Source organism: Scyliorhinus torazame, chromosome 11 (assembly GCF_047496885.1).
Source record: "Scyliorhinus torazame isolate Kashiwa2021f chromosome 11, sScyTor2.1, whole genome shotgun sequence".
NCBI classification, from domain to species: domain Eukaryota; kingdom Metazoa; phylum Chordata; class Chondrichthyes; order Carcharhiniformes; family Scyliorhinidae; genus Scyliorhinus; species Scyliorhinus torazame.
Window position 1 is genome coordinate 31,403,908 of NC_092717.1, and position 15,382 is coordinate 31,419,289.

At 44.8% G+C, this 15,382-nt stretch overlaps 1 protein-coding gene across 3 annotated transcripts in view; it reads left to right on the top strand.

Annotated features, from left to right (window-relative positions):
- LOC140385218 (coiled-coil domain-containing protein 102A-like) overlaps window positions 1-15,382 on the top strand; it is a 711,322-nt gene that overhangs the window by 407,017 nt on the left and 288,923 nt on the right. For all 3 annotated transcript variants that reach the window (XM_072467126.1, XM_072467125.1, XM_072467127.1), the window contains exon 7: window positions 2,658-2,828. In XM_072467126.1, the coding sequence (XP_072323227.1) occupies window positions 2,658-2,828 (171 nt within the window). The remainder of the gene's footprint in view (window positions 1-2,657; window positions 2,829-15,382) is intronic.

A 15,382-nucleotide genomic window follows, 5' to 3' on the forward strand; every position in this document is an offset into this window, starting at 1 on the left:
TCCCACCGCCCGCGGATCGGCCCTCCCCTGACTGTGGCACCGCCGGAGTGAGTCCGCAGCTAGCAACGCCGAGTTCCAGACGGCTGAGACCACACGTGTCCCACGCCGTCGGGACCTCGGCCGGCCGGGGGCGGAGCATCGGGGAGTGGACCTCAGGCAATGTTCTGAGGCTGTTGATATGCTATGGAGGGGGCGGGGCATTGCAGAAACGGCGCCACCCCTGATTTGGTCGGGAACTCGGATTCTCCGGCTGGTCGGCGAATGCGACCAGATAATCCAGCTCAGGAACCCGAAGGGCGTGGTCTACAGACCACGTCGCACCCAACCGAGAACACAATTTGGCCGGTAGATGCCAGGAGAAGCCGCTCACAGGCTTCCCAGCAGCCACGATGCCTCTCGGGATCTACCCAAGACCTGTGAGGCGATGGAACTAGAATCCCGCCCACAGTGAGCAGGACCAGACCGCACGTACTTAGGTAGGTTTTAAACCTTCGTGCCATGCCCATGAAGGGAGGGTGGTGGGGTGCAGCGACGGTAAGAAGGAGCCTCTGGGATGTGGGAGGGAGTGACAAGTGGGATCCTGGAAGGGGGGTTAGGGTTAGGCTCAGGGACTGGAGGGTCCCGGGATGGAACACATTGCTGGTTGTCAGTCCCACACACTCTCCCAATTATTTATAGATATTGAATGCTATGGACGACACTTTGGACTCTGGGGAACTTGCTATAGTGATGCTGATGGCAGGCCAGGTGGCCAGATGCCAGAGAAGGCGGTGGCAGCAATGTCGACATGTGCAGGGCCCAGCCCCACAGCCTGAGCACCCGACCACCCATCAGGCCAGGAGGGACCCAAAGGGGGAAGCCGCCAATGACCCAATGTGTTCAGGCTTCGCTGGTCCTTCGAATGGATGACGGATAGCGCATGCCGCAGGATGCTGCGCCTCAACAAAGGTACGGTGCGGCTCCTGTGCCATGTCCTTGTGGACTTGGCACCACGTGGAGGAGGAGGATACCCGCTCCTGGTGGCCGTCAAGGTCACCGCAGACCTGAACCTCTATGGCTCAGGATCATCCCAGTGTTCGAGCGGGGTGTCAGCTGGCAATGCCAGGGTACCCAGGTGGCGCTGGAAGTGCCAGGGTAGCATCCTGCACAGAGGGCATGCACCTGGGTGCCTCCTATCTGCTGGGAGATCCCCACGAGTGCCGTACCATCTCCTCCCGCTTTGTGGAGCCCAGTGCTGAATGGCGCCCGAGTCTCCAAGACGAAGGGGATAAACCGCAACACCTTGGTTACCTCAGCGAACTGCATATTAAAGTGAGATTAGCTGTCTCACTCTAATATGCAGATTTGCCAAAAAGTGATCCTGCCCACAATGGGCAGGCTTCACATAGTGGTGTCTCGCAATATCACTATAGAGCTTGCGAGGCGTGGCAAGCCGCAGCGAGCAAGGTAGATCCTGGGAGCGGAATCCCCCATCATTTACCGGCCATGTTACGCCATGACACATTGCTTTTCGGGCGCTGTGCGGCCGGTAGATCGCACCCAGTGACTAAGTGTCGTTAGATAGCGGTGGGGAACTCGCTGGCAAGAGCTGGCGGGAAACTCCCAGTGAAACCCGCCACAAATAACACTTACAAACATTTGCATTAGATTGTGCCCTGGATTATGTACTCAACTCCTGAAATCAGTCATGAAGCCACAGCATTCAGGCTCAGAGATACAATGCTACCAACTGAACCAAACTCAAATGAACTAATCAAACGATAAAGGGTAGATTCCTGATCAAGGTGGTGGAAGAAGGGTGACTTAAAATGATCCATTTGGGTACATGATTTTGTCAATATTTGTTCTTGTGACATGGGACGTGCAGGCATTTACTGTCCATTCCTCATTGATCTGACTGCTGAGTGATTAACTGGATGAGCTCAGAGTGCGTTAAAAGTCACACATAGGTCAGATTAGGAAGGAGTGACAAAGTTATTCTCCCTGAAAGTCTGTTGTGAGCCAGTCAATTTTGATGGCAATCTCTCTACTTTGTGGTGACATAAATAACCAGATTTATTGAACCCAATGTTACAATTTATGAGTGTGGGAATTAAAGTAACACTGACTACGTTTCTTTTCCATTATCATAACTACTTTACTATGGTAACAGGCAGGGCACTGAGCATTGGATAAAACAAGTGTAATTCATTCAAGAACATCAAGGCTATAGAATGACTTACTTCCATTAGTCAGCACTTTGTTTTACAACCAGCAGATTTGTTTTAAGTTCAAGCTTAACATTATTAAAGCATTGCTCGGGCAGCACGGTGGCGCAGTGGGCCGCCGAGGTCCCAGGTTCGATCCCGGCTCTGGGTCACTGTCCGTGTGGAGTTTGCACATTCTCCCCGTGTTTGCGTGGGTTTCGCCCCCACAACCCAAAGATGTGCAGGTAGGTGGATTGGCCACGCTAAATTGCGCCTAAATTGGAAAAAATAAATTGGGTACTCTAAATTTATTTTTTAAAATTAAAGCATTGTTCGTTGATTTCCCTTGTATTCTATTATTCTCTTAGTGGTGTCTGGGGTCATGGACCTTAGCATGGATTTAATGAGCAAAACAAAACTAAATATACTTCAGAAAATAACTTGATTTTTAAAAAAATTTTGGAACCGTAGGAACTTTCTGACCTTCGACATGCCCACAATAAACTAAAGAAGCAGCACCAAGACAAGATGGCAGAACTCACGCATTCCAGTCGAAGAATTGAACAACATGAAGCGGAGGTGAAGAAGTTAAGACTGCGAGTGGAAGAACTGAAGAAGGAACTGGCACAAGCAGAAGATGAGGTATGTATTTACAAATGAAAATATATATTTTTTTATGATCCCCGCAGAGACTGATAATTTTTAAGAAGAGGTATGAATTTCCCAATGACCGATGGAAAGATTCATACAACACAATTGCAAGTATTAAGACTTTAACTGCAGCAACCAACTAAAAGCAACACAGACTAAACATTACTTACTAGACGCCTAATGTACCAAATAACAGAAAAGGTACTTCCCCATTAATTAATTAACTCAACCAAAAATACTTTGTGACTCATTTGCCCATTACGCTATTTTCTCAGTAAATACATAGTCTAGTAGATTAACTCCCACACCCCTCCAAGCCTTTTGGCAGGATCCCTTCTCCCTGCTACAAAAGGGTGAGTCTTCCAGTGTCCTTTAAAAGTCCCATCATTCTTCTCAGTATCCTCGAACTGACTTCCAGCAGCAAGGCCTATTCTGACTATTCCTTAGCCCTTAAATCAACCAAGTGCTGCCCCTTTGAACATAACATTAGTTCTCCTCAACATTCTGCTTGGTGGCTAACACCAAACAGTCTTTTCCTTTGCTTTGCACAGAAGCAGCAGTTTCTGGTTTCCCTCTCCTGGTCTCTTGAGCCTGAGAGTCTGAGTCCAGAAAGACTAGTTGCCCATCATTTTGCCCATCATTTGAACACAATGCCAAGGTCAAACCGATCCCAGTTTCCTTGGAGTGAGGGCCTGATCCTGCAGTGTGATATGGTTTTTTGGGGGGTAGATGTAAATGCTCATACATTTCAAATAGGGTCTGTGAAACTGTCAAGCTGTCAAGTTATTTAAATAGCTAGCTATTTAAATTTTCAAAACAAAACAGTCTGCTTGTGTCTGTGAGTCGAAAGAAATGGTTCTTGCAGTTTCCATAGAATGTTTTTGACAGAACTCTAAGTGGCATTATAACATTATTACTGCTTGACTGCTTCCACTGCGAGGTTGGAGACTGTATGTTCACGGATTTATTGACCGCACCAAGGAGTTATTAAAGGATTAGTTGTCTTTGATGTGGAGTTATAAATACAACTCTTTGTTCTTATCATGTAGTTGCAAGGATTTAAGTACACCAAATGAGCTTTTATCAATGAAATAACGAAACTGTAATAGTTACTTAGAACTTTATTTTCATTCATCTCAGCATGGCTCCAGAGGTCTGCCGATGGTGGATACTGTGTGAGTTGGCATAGAGGGTATAAGGGCAAAAAGCAGTGGGTGTGCGTCATAGGTTGGGATGAGATGACACCAAGTTGGAAGAGGGCTATAAAGGGCCATGGGGTGGGCGGAGAGACATGGGCTGGCAAGGATAGGGAATGGGTACAGGCTGGAGAGGTGTGAAAGGTGAGGACTAGAGAGCCAAATATCTAACGATACAAGTGGCAAGAAATTCCAGAACACCGGGACAGACCTTCTAACCAGCATGCCTTGAAACTCGTCAGTATCTGAGGCTGCCTTCAATCTGTATTTGACGCTGGTGTGCCTGACTCCATCTTGCACCCGGTCTCACCCCATCCTAAAAAAGGAAGATCCTGCCATTTGGAACATTAGTCCCAAGATGGGTGCAGTGAGCTGGAACATTACCCGACTCTGCGTACCTTCCTTGGGAGCCAAAATCTGGACTTTTGTGTCAAGTGTAAAAATTGGCATTTGATTTTCTATGGGTTTCAGCTGGGCCATGACAACCAAATCACATCAGCCCTTTTCTGGTAGGAGTCTAGTATTATTTCACCATCCCTCATTCCAGGACATTCCACTTTATCTTAAATTTGAAGAGACAGTTTAAAACACAACCATCTTATAAAGTTGAGCATTAGTTACAATTAATTTATGATGGGTGATCAAGGATGAATTTTTAATGTGACTGTCATTATATTTCAGTTTTTATGCATAAGCATTCCTACAGTTATGGCTAAAACCAGTAATTGACCTTAATTAATACCTTGACTTTACATATTCATATGAGACTGAAAAAGACCATTTGAACTATCAAGCCTATGCCAGCTCTTTGAAGGAGCTATTTCCTTAAGTGGAATTTACACCCCCTCTGATCCAGACAGTACATTTTTCCTGCTTTAATTACATTAGAATCAAACAGCTATTCATCAATATTACTAGGATTTGGCAATGATGAAGATGTAATGCTTCCAGATCAATTGAACAATAACTACTTTAGATAACTCATTGTGTTCATCCAGAATCCTACGCCATGTCAAAGCCTCACCAGCCATTTGCCTCGTTTGATATTTACTTTTGATAAATATCTACGTGGCTTTGCATGTTCTCTTCTGTGCTATTTCTGGAAGTACAAATTATCAGTTGCCGAAATGTCACATTAAAAGTAGACTTATGGCACATATAATATTTTGCATTCACTTCCCATTTAATGGACCATTGGAGGAATTCTGGGAGGTGTGAGAGCTGACAACATGGTGGGGGGAGAGATTGGGAGGGGAGACTGATGTTTTTCCACTGCTATGGCATAGAGCCAGTGGTGGGAATCTCAGCAGGCCAGCTGTCCACTGGAAAGCCAATTTAGTCAATTGGTGGCCCAATTAAAGGTGGTCTCCATTGGTTTTCCGGGGGGATGGGGGACTCTCCTTAATGGGGCTCCATGGCTCATGAAGATTCCCCCTGGCAGAAATGGCTTCCTGAAGTTTTCCTAGCCCCAGCTACCCTAAACAAGACCCACCAGTCTTCAAGGGAGCCTCAGCATCGAGGTACCCACATCTTCGAGCTACAAGATCATCAGTGGCCTGTGCTAGCTGCGGCGTCGCAGAACTTGCTGAGGTGCCAACTCTCAGATTAGGCAGCAGTTCTTGGGCATGTGATGCCATTTCAAATTGGGTCCCGCCACCCACTAAAAGAGGGTCAATTCCTGATTTCAGCCCTGGTGCTTCCAATGAAAAATCCAACCCCCAAAAGTCATCCCTGTCCCACGGGCTTTTCTTAATATCAGTTTTTTAATGCGCTACACCAAAGGTTATTAATTTCTTGCTGGGATTCAGTTGAGAGGTATTGGTTGTTCTCTGCTTGAATAAGTGGCCATTTCATATGTGTGAATGTTGGTCGGATATTTGAACACATAAGGCATTAGAGTTAAGCAGAGTCAGTCATGTCCTCACTGGATACCCACAGGTGCAAACCTCCAGCAGAGTCACTGCATACTCAACAGGGATGCAAACCCCATCTAATTTTCCTTTCTCTAATCTGAATCTGCTGTGATCAAATGTGGTTTTCTGACTATCACAGTGTTGCAGGTCACCTAGCTCAGTATGGACCAGGGAGTGGATCCTCCTTCGAGAGGCAGAACATTGCATTAACAGGTTTGAATCTCACTGTGCGATCAATTTAGCCAGCAACCAAGAGGAAATTGAAAGAAAAAGATATGATAATGAGGCATTGCAGTTATATTATGTCCTGACCTCCACACGTTCTCCAGCAGTCTTCATCATTTCCTCATTCCCCCAAAATATCAAGGTCTTACATATTAGAATATGAAAATAAATAAAATGCAAAGAGAAGGAGGAAAGAATTGACTCAATTTGAAGCCTGAAGCAGGCCTTAACAGCCCCTGATTAGTGATGCGCAACATCCTCTAAAAATCGCCTGATTTACTCTGATATGACCCATTCCTTGAATGTGTTTGTCCTAACTTTCTCTACCTAACTTTGATACACTAACAGTTCAAATTGAAATATTAGAAGGGTCCAAATATAATTGGAAATTTTAATTGCCACACATCACCTTCTTCACATTGATTTCCTTGTAGTTGACACAGCCCCATTAAACCCTATATCCTGAAGGTGTTTGCTTTTCAATAGGCCATCATCACAAAACCTACCCATCTATCTGCACTGCCTGACATTTTTAACTGCAAGATAATGACGCCTTTGAAATAGTGTCACCATAATCCTATGACACAGACTTTTTAACATCTCTTTAATAGTGAGATTTTGGTTTTGAAAGCCGAAAGTTGAGATAAGAGAAGGTAATAACCACTGTTCCCTGTAAACTGCACTGTGCAGCAACCCAGTAGGTACCCACACGCTGAACATAAGTTGTCCCCTTTAATGCGACTGCACAATACAAGTAAGAGTACAGTACATTCAAATTAAGAGGCTGTGCACAATATAATAAAAAGAGCAACATTGGCAATAGTTCTTCTTTTAACTCCGGCATCAATGCAACATATATGGAATAAAGCAAGTGACAAAGGATCTTTATCTCCAATTGTCGCTTGAATGATTGAAATTGGGAAGCACTCCGAGTAGGAGCAGGATTCTGGACCTCACAAGGCCACTGCTGAGGATCTGAGGGAACGGTTATGGGCGTGAGAAATGTGTTCAGGGAAGGGGTTAGAACCATAGAACCAGAAAAGTTACAGCACAGAAGGAGGCCATTCGGCCTAACTCGTCCATGCCAGCCTGAGGCCCCCAGGTGCCCTTTCTAATCACACCATCCTGCACCCGGTCATAGCCATGTAGCTTACAACACTTCAGGTGCAGATCCAGGTACTTTTTAAAAGAGTTGAGGGTCTTTGCCTCCACCACCAACTCAGGCAGCGAATTCCAGACTCCCACTACCTTTTGCATAAAAAAGTTATGTCCCCCCTACACCTTCTGCCACTTATCTTGAATCTATGTCCCCTGGTTCTAGAATTCTCCACCAAGGGAAACTATTTTATTCTGTCCGCTCTATCACTTCCCCTCATAATTTTGTACACCTCGATTAAGGCACCCCTCAGCCTTCGTTGTTCCAAAGAAAATAACCCCAACCTATCCAATCTCTCCTCGTAGCTACACTTTTCTAGCCCTGGCAACGTTCTTGTAAACCTCCTCTGCACTCTCTCCAGAGCAATTACTTCCTTCCTGCAATGTGGTGACCAGAGCAGCACACAATACATCAGTTGTGACCTCACCCAGTGATTTATACAATTCCAACATTATATCCTTACATTTATATTCTCCTCCTCTGCCAATGAAGGAGAGCATTCCATGTGCGTTCTTTCCAATTTTGTCTCCATGAACTGCTGCCTGAAGGGACCTGTGTACCTGTACGCCAAGATCTCTCACTTTATCTACCTCTCTTGGTATATTCCCATTTGTTGCAGCTGGTTTAGCACAGTGGGCTGCTGACTTGTAAAGCAGAACAATGCCAGCAGCGCAGGTTCAGTTCCCGTACCGGCCTCCCCGAACAGGCGCCGGACTGTGACGACTAGGGGCTTTTCACAGTAACTTCATTTGAAGCCTACTTGTGACAATAAGCAATTATTATTATTATTGTGTACTCCTTATGACTTTTTGACCTCTCTAAATGCATGACCACACACTTCTCTGGTGTTAAATTCCATCTACCACTTTATCGCCCGCTCCACCAATCCATCTACATGTCCACCACTCGGCCAATCTTTGTGTCATCTGCAAATTCCTGGGGAAGGAGCAGGAAGCCCAGGGCTGTCGAGCCCAAGATTACCTCGTGGGGTTCTGCGGCCCATAATTAAGCATTCAAAAAAGAAATAAAACATGAAACTTGCATTGATCTGTTCTGGCCACAATGAAGCCTGCCACCAGGCTAGGCACAGAGTATCATTGCCACGTCTAACAGTTAAGGTTGCTTCAGCATCCGCATGATGCCATCAGTCCTTAACTTTTACAATTTATCAGGTTTCCACCTGGGCAGTCCCAAGTTGTTGTAAATCTGACGGTAATAATGGCAACAGGCACGAACAACTTCGAGCACAAAGATTTCCAGTAGCTATTCGATTAAGTTCCCTCTTAGAAGCTGTTGGTTAAAATTAAATCTGAGAACAAATTATGGACCTGGTCAGGAGATTGACTACCTAGTGGGAGAAAGAGAGTAGGCATAATGAGAACGAAGCGACTAGTATTCCCCTTGCATACCGGGGCTCACTATTTACTATATGTATTATTGAATTGGATAACACAATGGAGAACCATACATTCAAGTTTGCTGCTGACACAATGATTGATGGCATAGTAGGAAGTGTAGACAGAAGCATGAAATTGTAAAGACATTGATAGATTAAGTGAGTGGGCAAAACTGTGGCAGATGAATTTCAGTGCTGGTAAGTGTGAGGTCATTCATTGTGGGCCAGAATTTTTTTTTTAAATGATGAAAAGCCAGGAACAGTGGCGGTCCAAGAGATTGATGTAGTCAAGTACAAAATAAAAATCAAAAAGATTAATGGGATGTTAACCTTTATAAGTAGAGCCCTAGATTATTAAGGGGCGGAGGTTTTCCTACAGTTGTGTACATTTCTGGATGCTGCGTCTATAAAAAAATAGCAGTCATGCAGTGCAGATTCACCAGGATGCGAAGGGTGAGATTATGCGGAAGGTTCACACGAACGTTATAGTCCAGGAAACACTGGTTAAGGGGTGATTTGACTAAGGAGATTTCAGCCCAGTGTCAGGAAGCTATTCCCTCGTTTTACACATCACAAACTGGCGATATGAGGTGACACGCACTTCTCACCATCCTTCTTGAAGTGAGCAATGCCATGGGAGATTGATTTTCTTTAAGGGGAATTTACTCTGACGCAGATCCATAAGATCTGTGACAGCACGGTAGCACAGTGGTTAGCACTGCTGCCTCATGGCACCAGCGACCCGGGTTCAATTCTGGCTTCGGGTGACTGTCTGTGTGGAGTATGTACGTCCTCCCCGTGTCTGCGTGGGTTTCCTCCGGGTGATCCGGTTTCCTCTCACGGTCCAAATCTGTGCAGGTCAGGTGGATTGGCCATGCTAAGATTTCTCCTTAGTGTCCAAAAGGTTAGGTGGGATTACGGGGATAGGGTGGGGGAGTGGGCCTAGCTCTTTCGGAGCAGATTATTTGGGCCAAATGGCCTCCTTCTGCATTATAGGGATTCTATGATCTGTTTGAATGTGTTCTTGTTTAGAAAAACCTAAAAATGTATTATTTTGCTATGTAGTGGTCACTATCTGATAATATATCATATCAGGCAACTTTTAGGTGTTTTTGACTTGCCACCTGACAGGAGTGGGGGCTGAATTACAGTATTTAAATAAAGAACTTAATTTGGAATTTTGCTCCAAAGTCTGGTGTGCAGAGTCAGGTAATTTCCCCACTCCGTGAACCCGATTCGGGAGAAATTGCCCCAAACTGCCAGATATTTGCTCTGGGGGGATGGATATGTACTGACGTAGAGCCAGCCAACCCCAGAAACAATGTGTCATACCCAATTAGTGCCACCTCATGCCCTGCCCATCCGCTCCCGACCCCTCATATCCTCCATGCCAACTTTACCCATTCCTATGGCCTCTTACTGCCCCTATGACAACTTAGTGCCAACTCATGCCCCCACCCACCATCCTTTGCCCTCAATATCCCACATGGGCATACCTCAGGAGCCCTGCTGAGATGAAATAAAATATAGTCCTAAGTATCAATTAAAGACTTTACTATATTTATAAACAAAGTACTCAAATTGATAAATGCCCATAAAATATATTTAAACCCATTAAATACTTAGTCCCTTATAAACACAAACAGATATAATCATAGCCCCACATCAAAGACAGCTAATCCATGTTTAACGACTTGGAGCTATCAATTTATGCATGTCCTATGTTTTTTCATGTATGGAATGATCTGTTTGGGCTGTACGCAGAATAATACTTTTCACTGTACCTTGGAACACGGGACAATAAATCACACTCAATTCAATTCAATTCAATCAAACTGTGAACATAGTGGACCCCCCACTGTGATAATGATAGGTTATGGAAGCAGTCAAGCAGTAAAAATACTGTCATGATATCTCTTAGGCAGGTGTCAACAAATGACCATTGAAATTTTCCACATTGATGAGGGTCACAGATTCTTTTCAAAATTTAAAGGACAGCTGATTTAAATAGCTTGACAGTTCTGCAGACCTGTGTCCCCTTTTTAGACATATCCAAGCCTACTCTCAACAGAGTTTGAACTCAGAACTGAGTTTAAATGCCCTGTCTAGGTTTGAGTTCACCATATCTGTGAATCACACTCCATCCCTTTTCCCACAAACTTAATGAAAATAGCATCCGTCAAAATGGAAATGTGACACCTGGATCCGGGGTACCAGTGCAATTTTGGCTAGGCATGAAGCCTTTCCATCTCCTAATATCTGGGCACTTATGCCTGTTTAATGACCTTCTTGAGATATTATTGTGCAGCAGCACCAAGTTGGTTCATTCTTAGGTTTGCCCAGATAACCATGGCAGGAATAGTTTCAAACAGGGTGATTTGGTGATATTTAAAGGGATGCCGACCTCCATTCAATTAAGAACAATGAACAAGACAGTACAGGAACAGGCCCTTTGGCCCTTCAAGCCTGCGCTGACCACGGTACCTGCCTAAACTAAAACCATATGCACTTACGGAGCCCGTCATCCTCCCATTCCCACCCTATTAGTATATTTTTTTTAATGCCCCCTAAATGCTGCTTTCATACCTGCTCCCACCACCTCACCAGGTGAGCCTTTATCGGCTGCTGAAGTGCTCATTGGGCAATCTTATGGCACTCAGGAGGTGGGGAGAAGGAGGGGGAGTGGGCTAGGGGGGAGTGGGTGCAATCCTGCCTGACTGGATGTTTAGCTACGTGGAAGATGTGCAGAGTTATGGGAATTGAGGAGATGAGAATCTGACCACTCTGACATCACTGAATTTATGCCAATCCTTGGATTTCCAGTGGAAAGAGAGAGATTGCGGGAAATATTCCAGATGCTCAAGATTTTCTCTGAGTCGCTTCTCAGATGCAAATTCAGTCGTGGAGCAAGCTGCTCTGTTGGGATAGAGGGTCATCTGTTGGAGATGCACATTAGTAACAATGAGCAAGCCAGCATGTTCAAATGATATGCATGCTGTGGAAATAATGGAAGAAAATCAGTGACCATATGAGGGAATTACTTGACATCAGTAAATATTCAGGGTAGTTCTGTTAGAGGTTCCACAGCGGATGCCGGCGAAATGCAAAAAGCTGACTCATCAGGTGAAAATTTCCAATTTTTATCAAAAATTTGATATTTTTGTAAAAAGTGCCCAGATTTCAGAGAACGTCTTCACAATGGTTGACTGGACCCGTTCCCTTAAACAATCAGCTTTGCATTCAGGAGAATGCAGTTCGAAGAGCTACACAGCAACATCAATTCTGCTGCCACCTACAGGCAGAACAGATACTGCAGGCAAATGTGGACACTTCAAACTTTCCTAATAGGTATGGGATGGGATTCTCTGTCCTGCAGCACCCGTTTTCTGGTGTGGTGCACCCACTCCGGCGGTGGGATCATCCGTCCCGCCAGCCGGCCAATGGGGTTTCCCATTGTGAGCACCTGCGGGCGCGGGTCTGCTGCCGGCGAAGTGGATGATCCCGCTGACGGAGAATCGAGCCCATGGTCTCGCAATTCTGGTATCATGCTAATAAATCTTCTTTGCAATTTCTCCATCCCTTTATGTCCTGTTTCAATGAAGACCAAAACTATTCGCAGTATTCCAAATGTAGTTTAAACAAGCTTAACCTAGCTTCTCTGCTTTTCATTTTTGTCCCTTCAGAAATGAAGCACACTGCTTTTGTCCAAACTCTTTTTATGGTCTAATTAATCTCCACCGATACTTTTCTTCAACAATGCCCACCTCTCTGTGGCCTCCATCTTTGAACAAACATCAGTAACCTCCAAGTTCCTCCTCATTTCTCACGCCATGCTGGTTTGGCTATATTTGGCCGTTCTTTATCATTGGGTCGATCAATAGTCTGGAATTTCTCAATCAATCAGCATCATTGGCACAAGCACTGGTGCCTCAAACCGCCAGGGACCCGGGTTCTATTCCGGCCTTGGGTGACTGCCTGTGTGGAATTTACGCTTTCTCCCCATGTCTGCGTGGGTTTGCTCTGGATGCTCCCGTTTCCTCCCGCAGTCCAAAGCTGTGCAGGTTAGGTGGATTGGCCATGCTAAAATTGCCCCTTAGTGTCCAAAAGATGTGCAGGTTAGGTGGGGTTACGGGGATAGGACGGGGGAGTGGGCCTAGGTAGGGTTCTCTTTCAGTGGGTCTGTGCAGACTTGATGTGCCGAATGGCCTCTTTCTGCAATGTAGGGATTCTATGGAAGAGAGTACAAGGAGTGCAAGGACTATGCTGCATACAGGGAGGTGGCCCAACATCGGTACATCAGGATAGCTGAGCTTGGCAGCAAGTACAACCTCTCTCAGCAGTGTCCACATCTGCAGAGCAAAGAGTAAAAGCACAAAAATGCAAAGGAAAAATCAACTCATAATAATGCCTAAGATCATTTAATTTCAAATACCCATGCACTACGGAATACAGCAAAGCACAACTTGGGAATTTATTATTAAATAATTGCCAAGAGAGCATAAGGCTTTGGTATGAGCCAATACTTCCTCACCAACTAAGTTTTTGGTACAGGACGATAATGCAGAGAAGCCTAAATAACCAGTCCCAGCATTGTGGCTTCACACAGCACAAATAGAAATAAATAAGAACATATTTATCCCCCTTCACTAACATTAATGAAAGTCCCTTGGTTTTTTTTCTGCGTGCTCAGGGAAGATTAATACGCCAAGTTAATCTCTGGATACCTAGGTCATGTAATATTGCTGAAAAGAGAGACATGTTGCTGAAGCTTTTCATCCTGCACTCATCAGGCCAAACCCGAGAATGTCAAATTTCAAACGATCCAAACAATTTATACTGCAGGAGAAAAGGCTGTTGATTAGTTGGCAGGTCAACTCTGATTGGCTGAGGTGTTGCCATGGAGAAAGCAATGGGGAACTGTAGGCTCCTCAAGCTCCTGGGTAATCTAAGCAAAGCACATGGCTTGAACATATTCCTTTTGTTTGCAGGGGACAGCTTCTTGCATGTGAATATATGTCACTTCCAAACCTATGAGTTTGTTCTGATAAGAATGCGAGGCAAAAAAGCGTTGGCAACATGCCTCTCTTTTCAGTGATATTCAAGTTCCCAAGTGACTAATGCAATATCTTTCAAAGCAGGGGATGGGTCAGCCTTTGCCGATGCTTATAAGGGAAACAATAATCTTTAGCTGATACAGTATAACCTCTGTCGACCCTGAGGAAAAATGTGTTTAATTTACTTGATTGCTTTCCCAAGGTTCTGACGTGGGTGGAAGAGTTAGCATTTCAATCAATAATTAAAATCAATATTATTTATTTGGAAGAAAAACACGTTTCTCCCACTTCTGCCCTTCCTTCAAGAGGTTATGAACCATTATATATTTGAATAGCTATTCAGACACCAGCTTTAAAAACAATAAATTGATCCTGGAAGGACTTGGTCCAAAAAAGTGCCACGGGAGAATCCTCCAGTAAATAATTGCAAAAAGACTTCAGCCTGTTAATTTGCTTGCTGGATCTTTTTTTTTGACACACAGATTTTATTGAGAGGTTGAATCACATCCATCACTGTGAGACCTGATGGCACTGTGCTTATTCAGCAGTGGAGAACAATGTATTGATGTTTTATTCTGGCACTGAAGTAAGGTTCTTCGCACTTTTCTGACAGGTTCTGCTTGTTAGATTTAGATCCCAGCCAAACTCAAATTTAGTTGGTAAATAGGTAGCCTCTCCAAGATCTGCACAATATAAGTAATATTACTTTGGATTGCTGGTGTTTGGACAGATTCCTAAAGGTAATATATGCCACATAAAAAGCTGTGCTGCACTTTGGGTTTTTTTGTGTGTTTCAGACTCTATCCCTAATAATAGCCATAACACATGGTAAATATAACACTGTTTTGTTGAGCTGTGTTGCTTGGAGATTAATGGCCTTTCATGCTTGCCATAAATCAGTGCTCTACTCTTCACTGATCAATCTTGTCGGACCATGAAAAGGCCAGCATTGGCACTCAACAAGATGGTGTCACGTTTCAGGGGCAACTCGGACTAATCGATCAGTGTTCAGTTATGATGCTGGAAATATTGAAGGGCCTGGGGCTTTCCGTTTACTTGCCTTAGTGTCTTGTCGCGATTCACCAACCACCAGCAATACCGTCACCCAAGACCGCGGAGCTGTGAACGCCAAGTAAATTCACCGTAAATTGAGATTCCGCAATCTTTAGCCCTAATTTGAGATACATTCTCCCAGAACCGACCCACAAAGCCAACATTCCCCCAGATCAAACTGACCACTGGGGATATTTCCACCAATTGTGCCTGTTTGAGTGCCTTTGAAGATCAAGCTTCCTTTGGCGGTGCGTACAAGGGCATTAGGCAGCTTTTGAATATTATTTTCTGTTGTTTGCTAAGAATCTGAGAAGTGCTGAATTCTCTGGCCCTTCCCGTTGGCTGGATCTTCCGGTCCCCCCGAAGGCAACCCCCCCGCTCCCCCCTGCGTGGCAGGTTCCCCGGTGCCGCGGCCAGCCGGCAACGCAAATGGCGATTGGCTTCGGCGGGAGCGGAGGATCGCAGCCAAATGCTACAATAACTAGTAGATGGTTCTGTCTCGAAGTTTTAAAAGCATTTTCAGTTCCTTAACCAAAACAGAGAATACTGGAC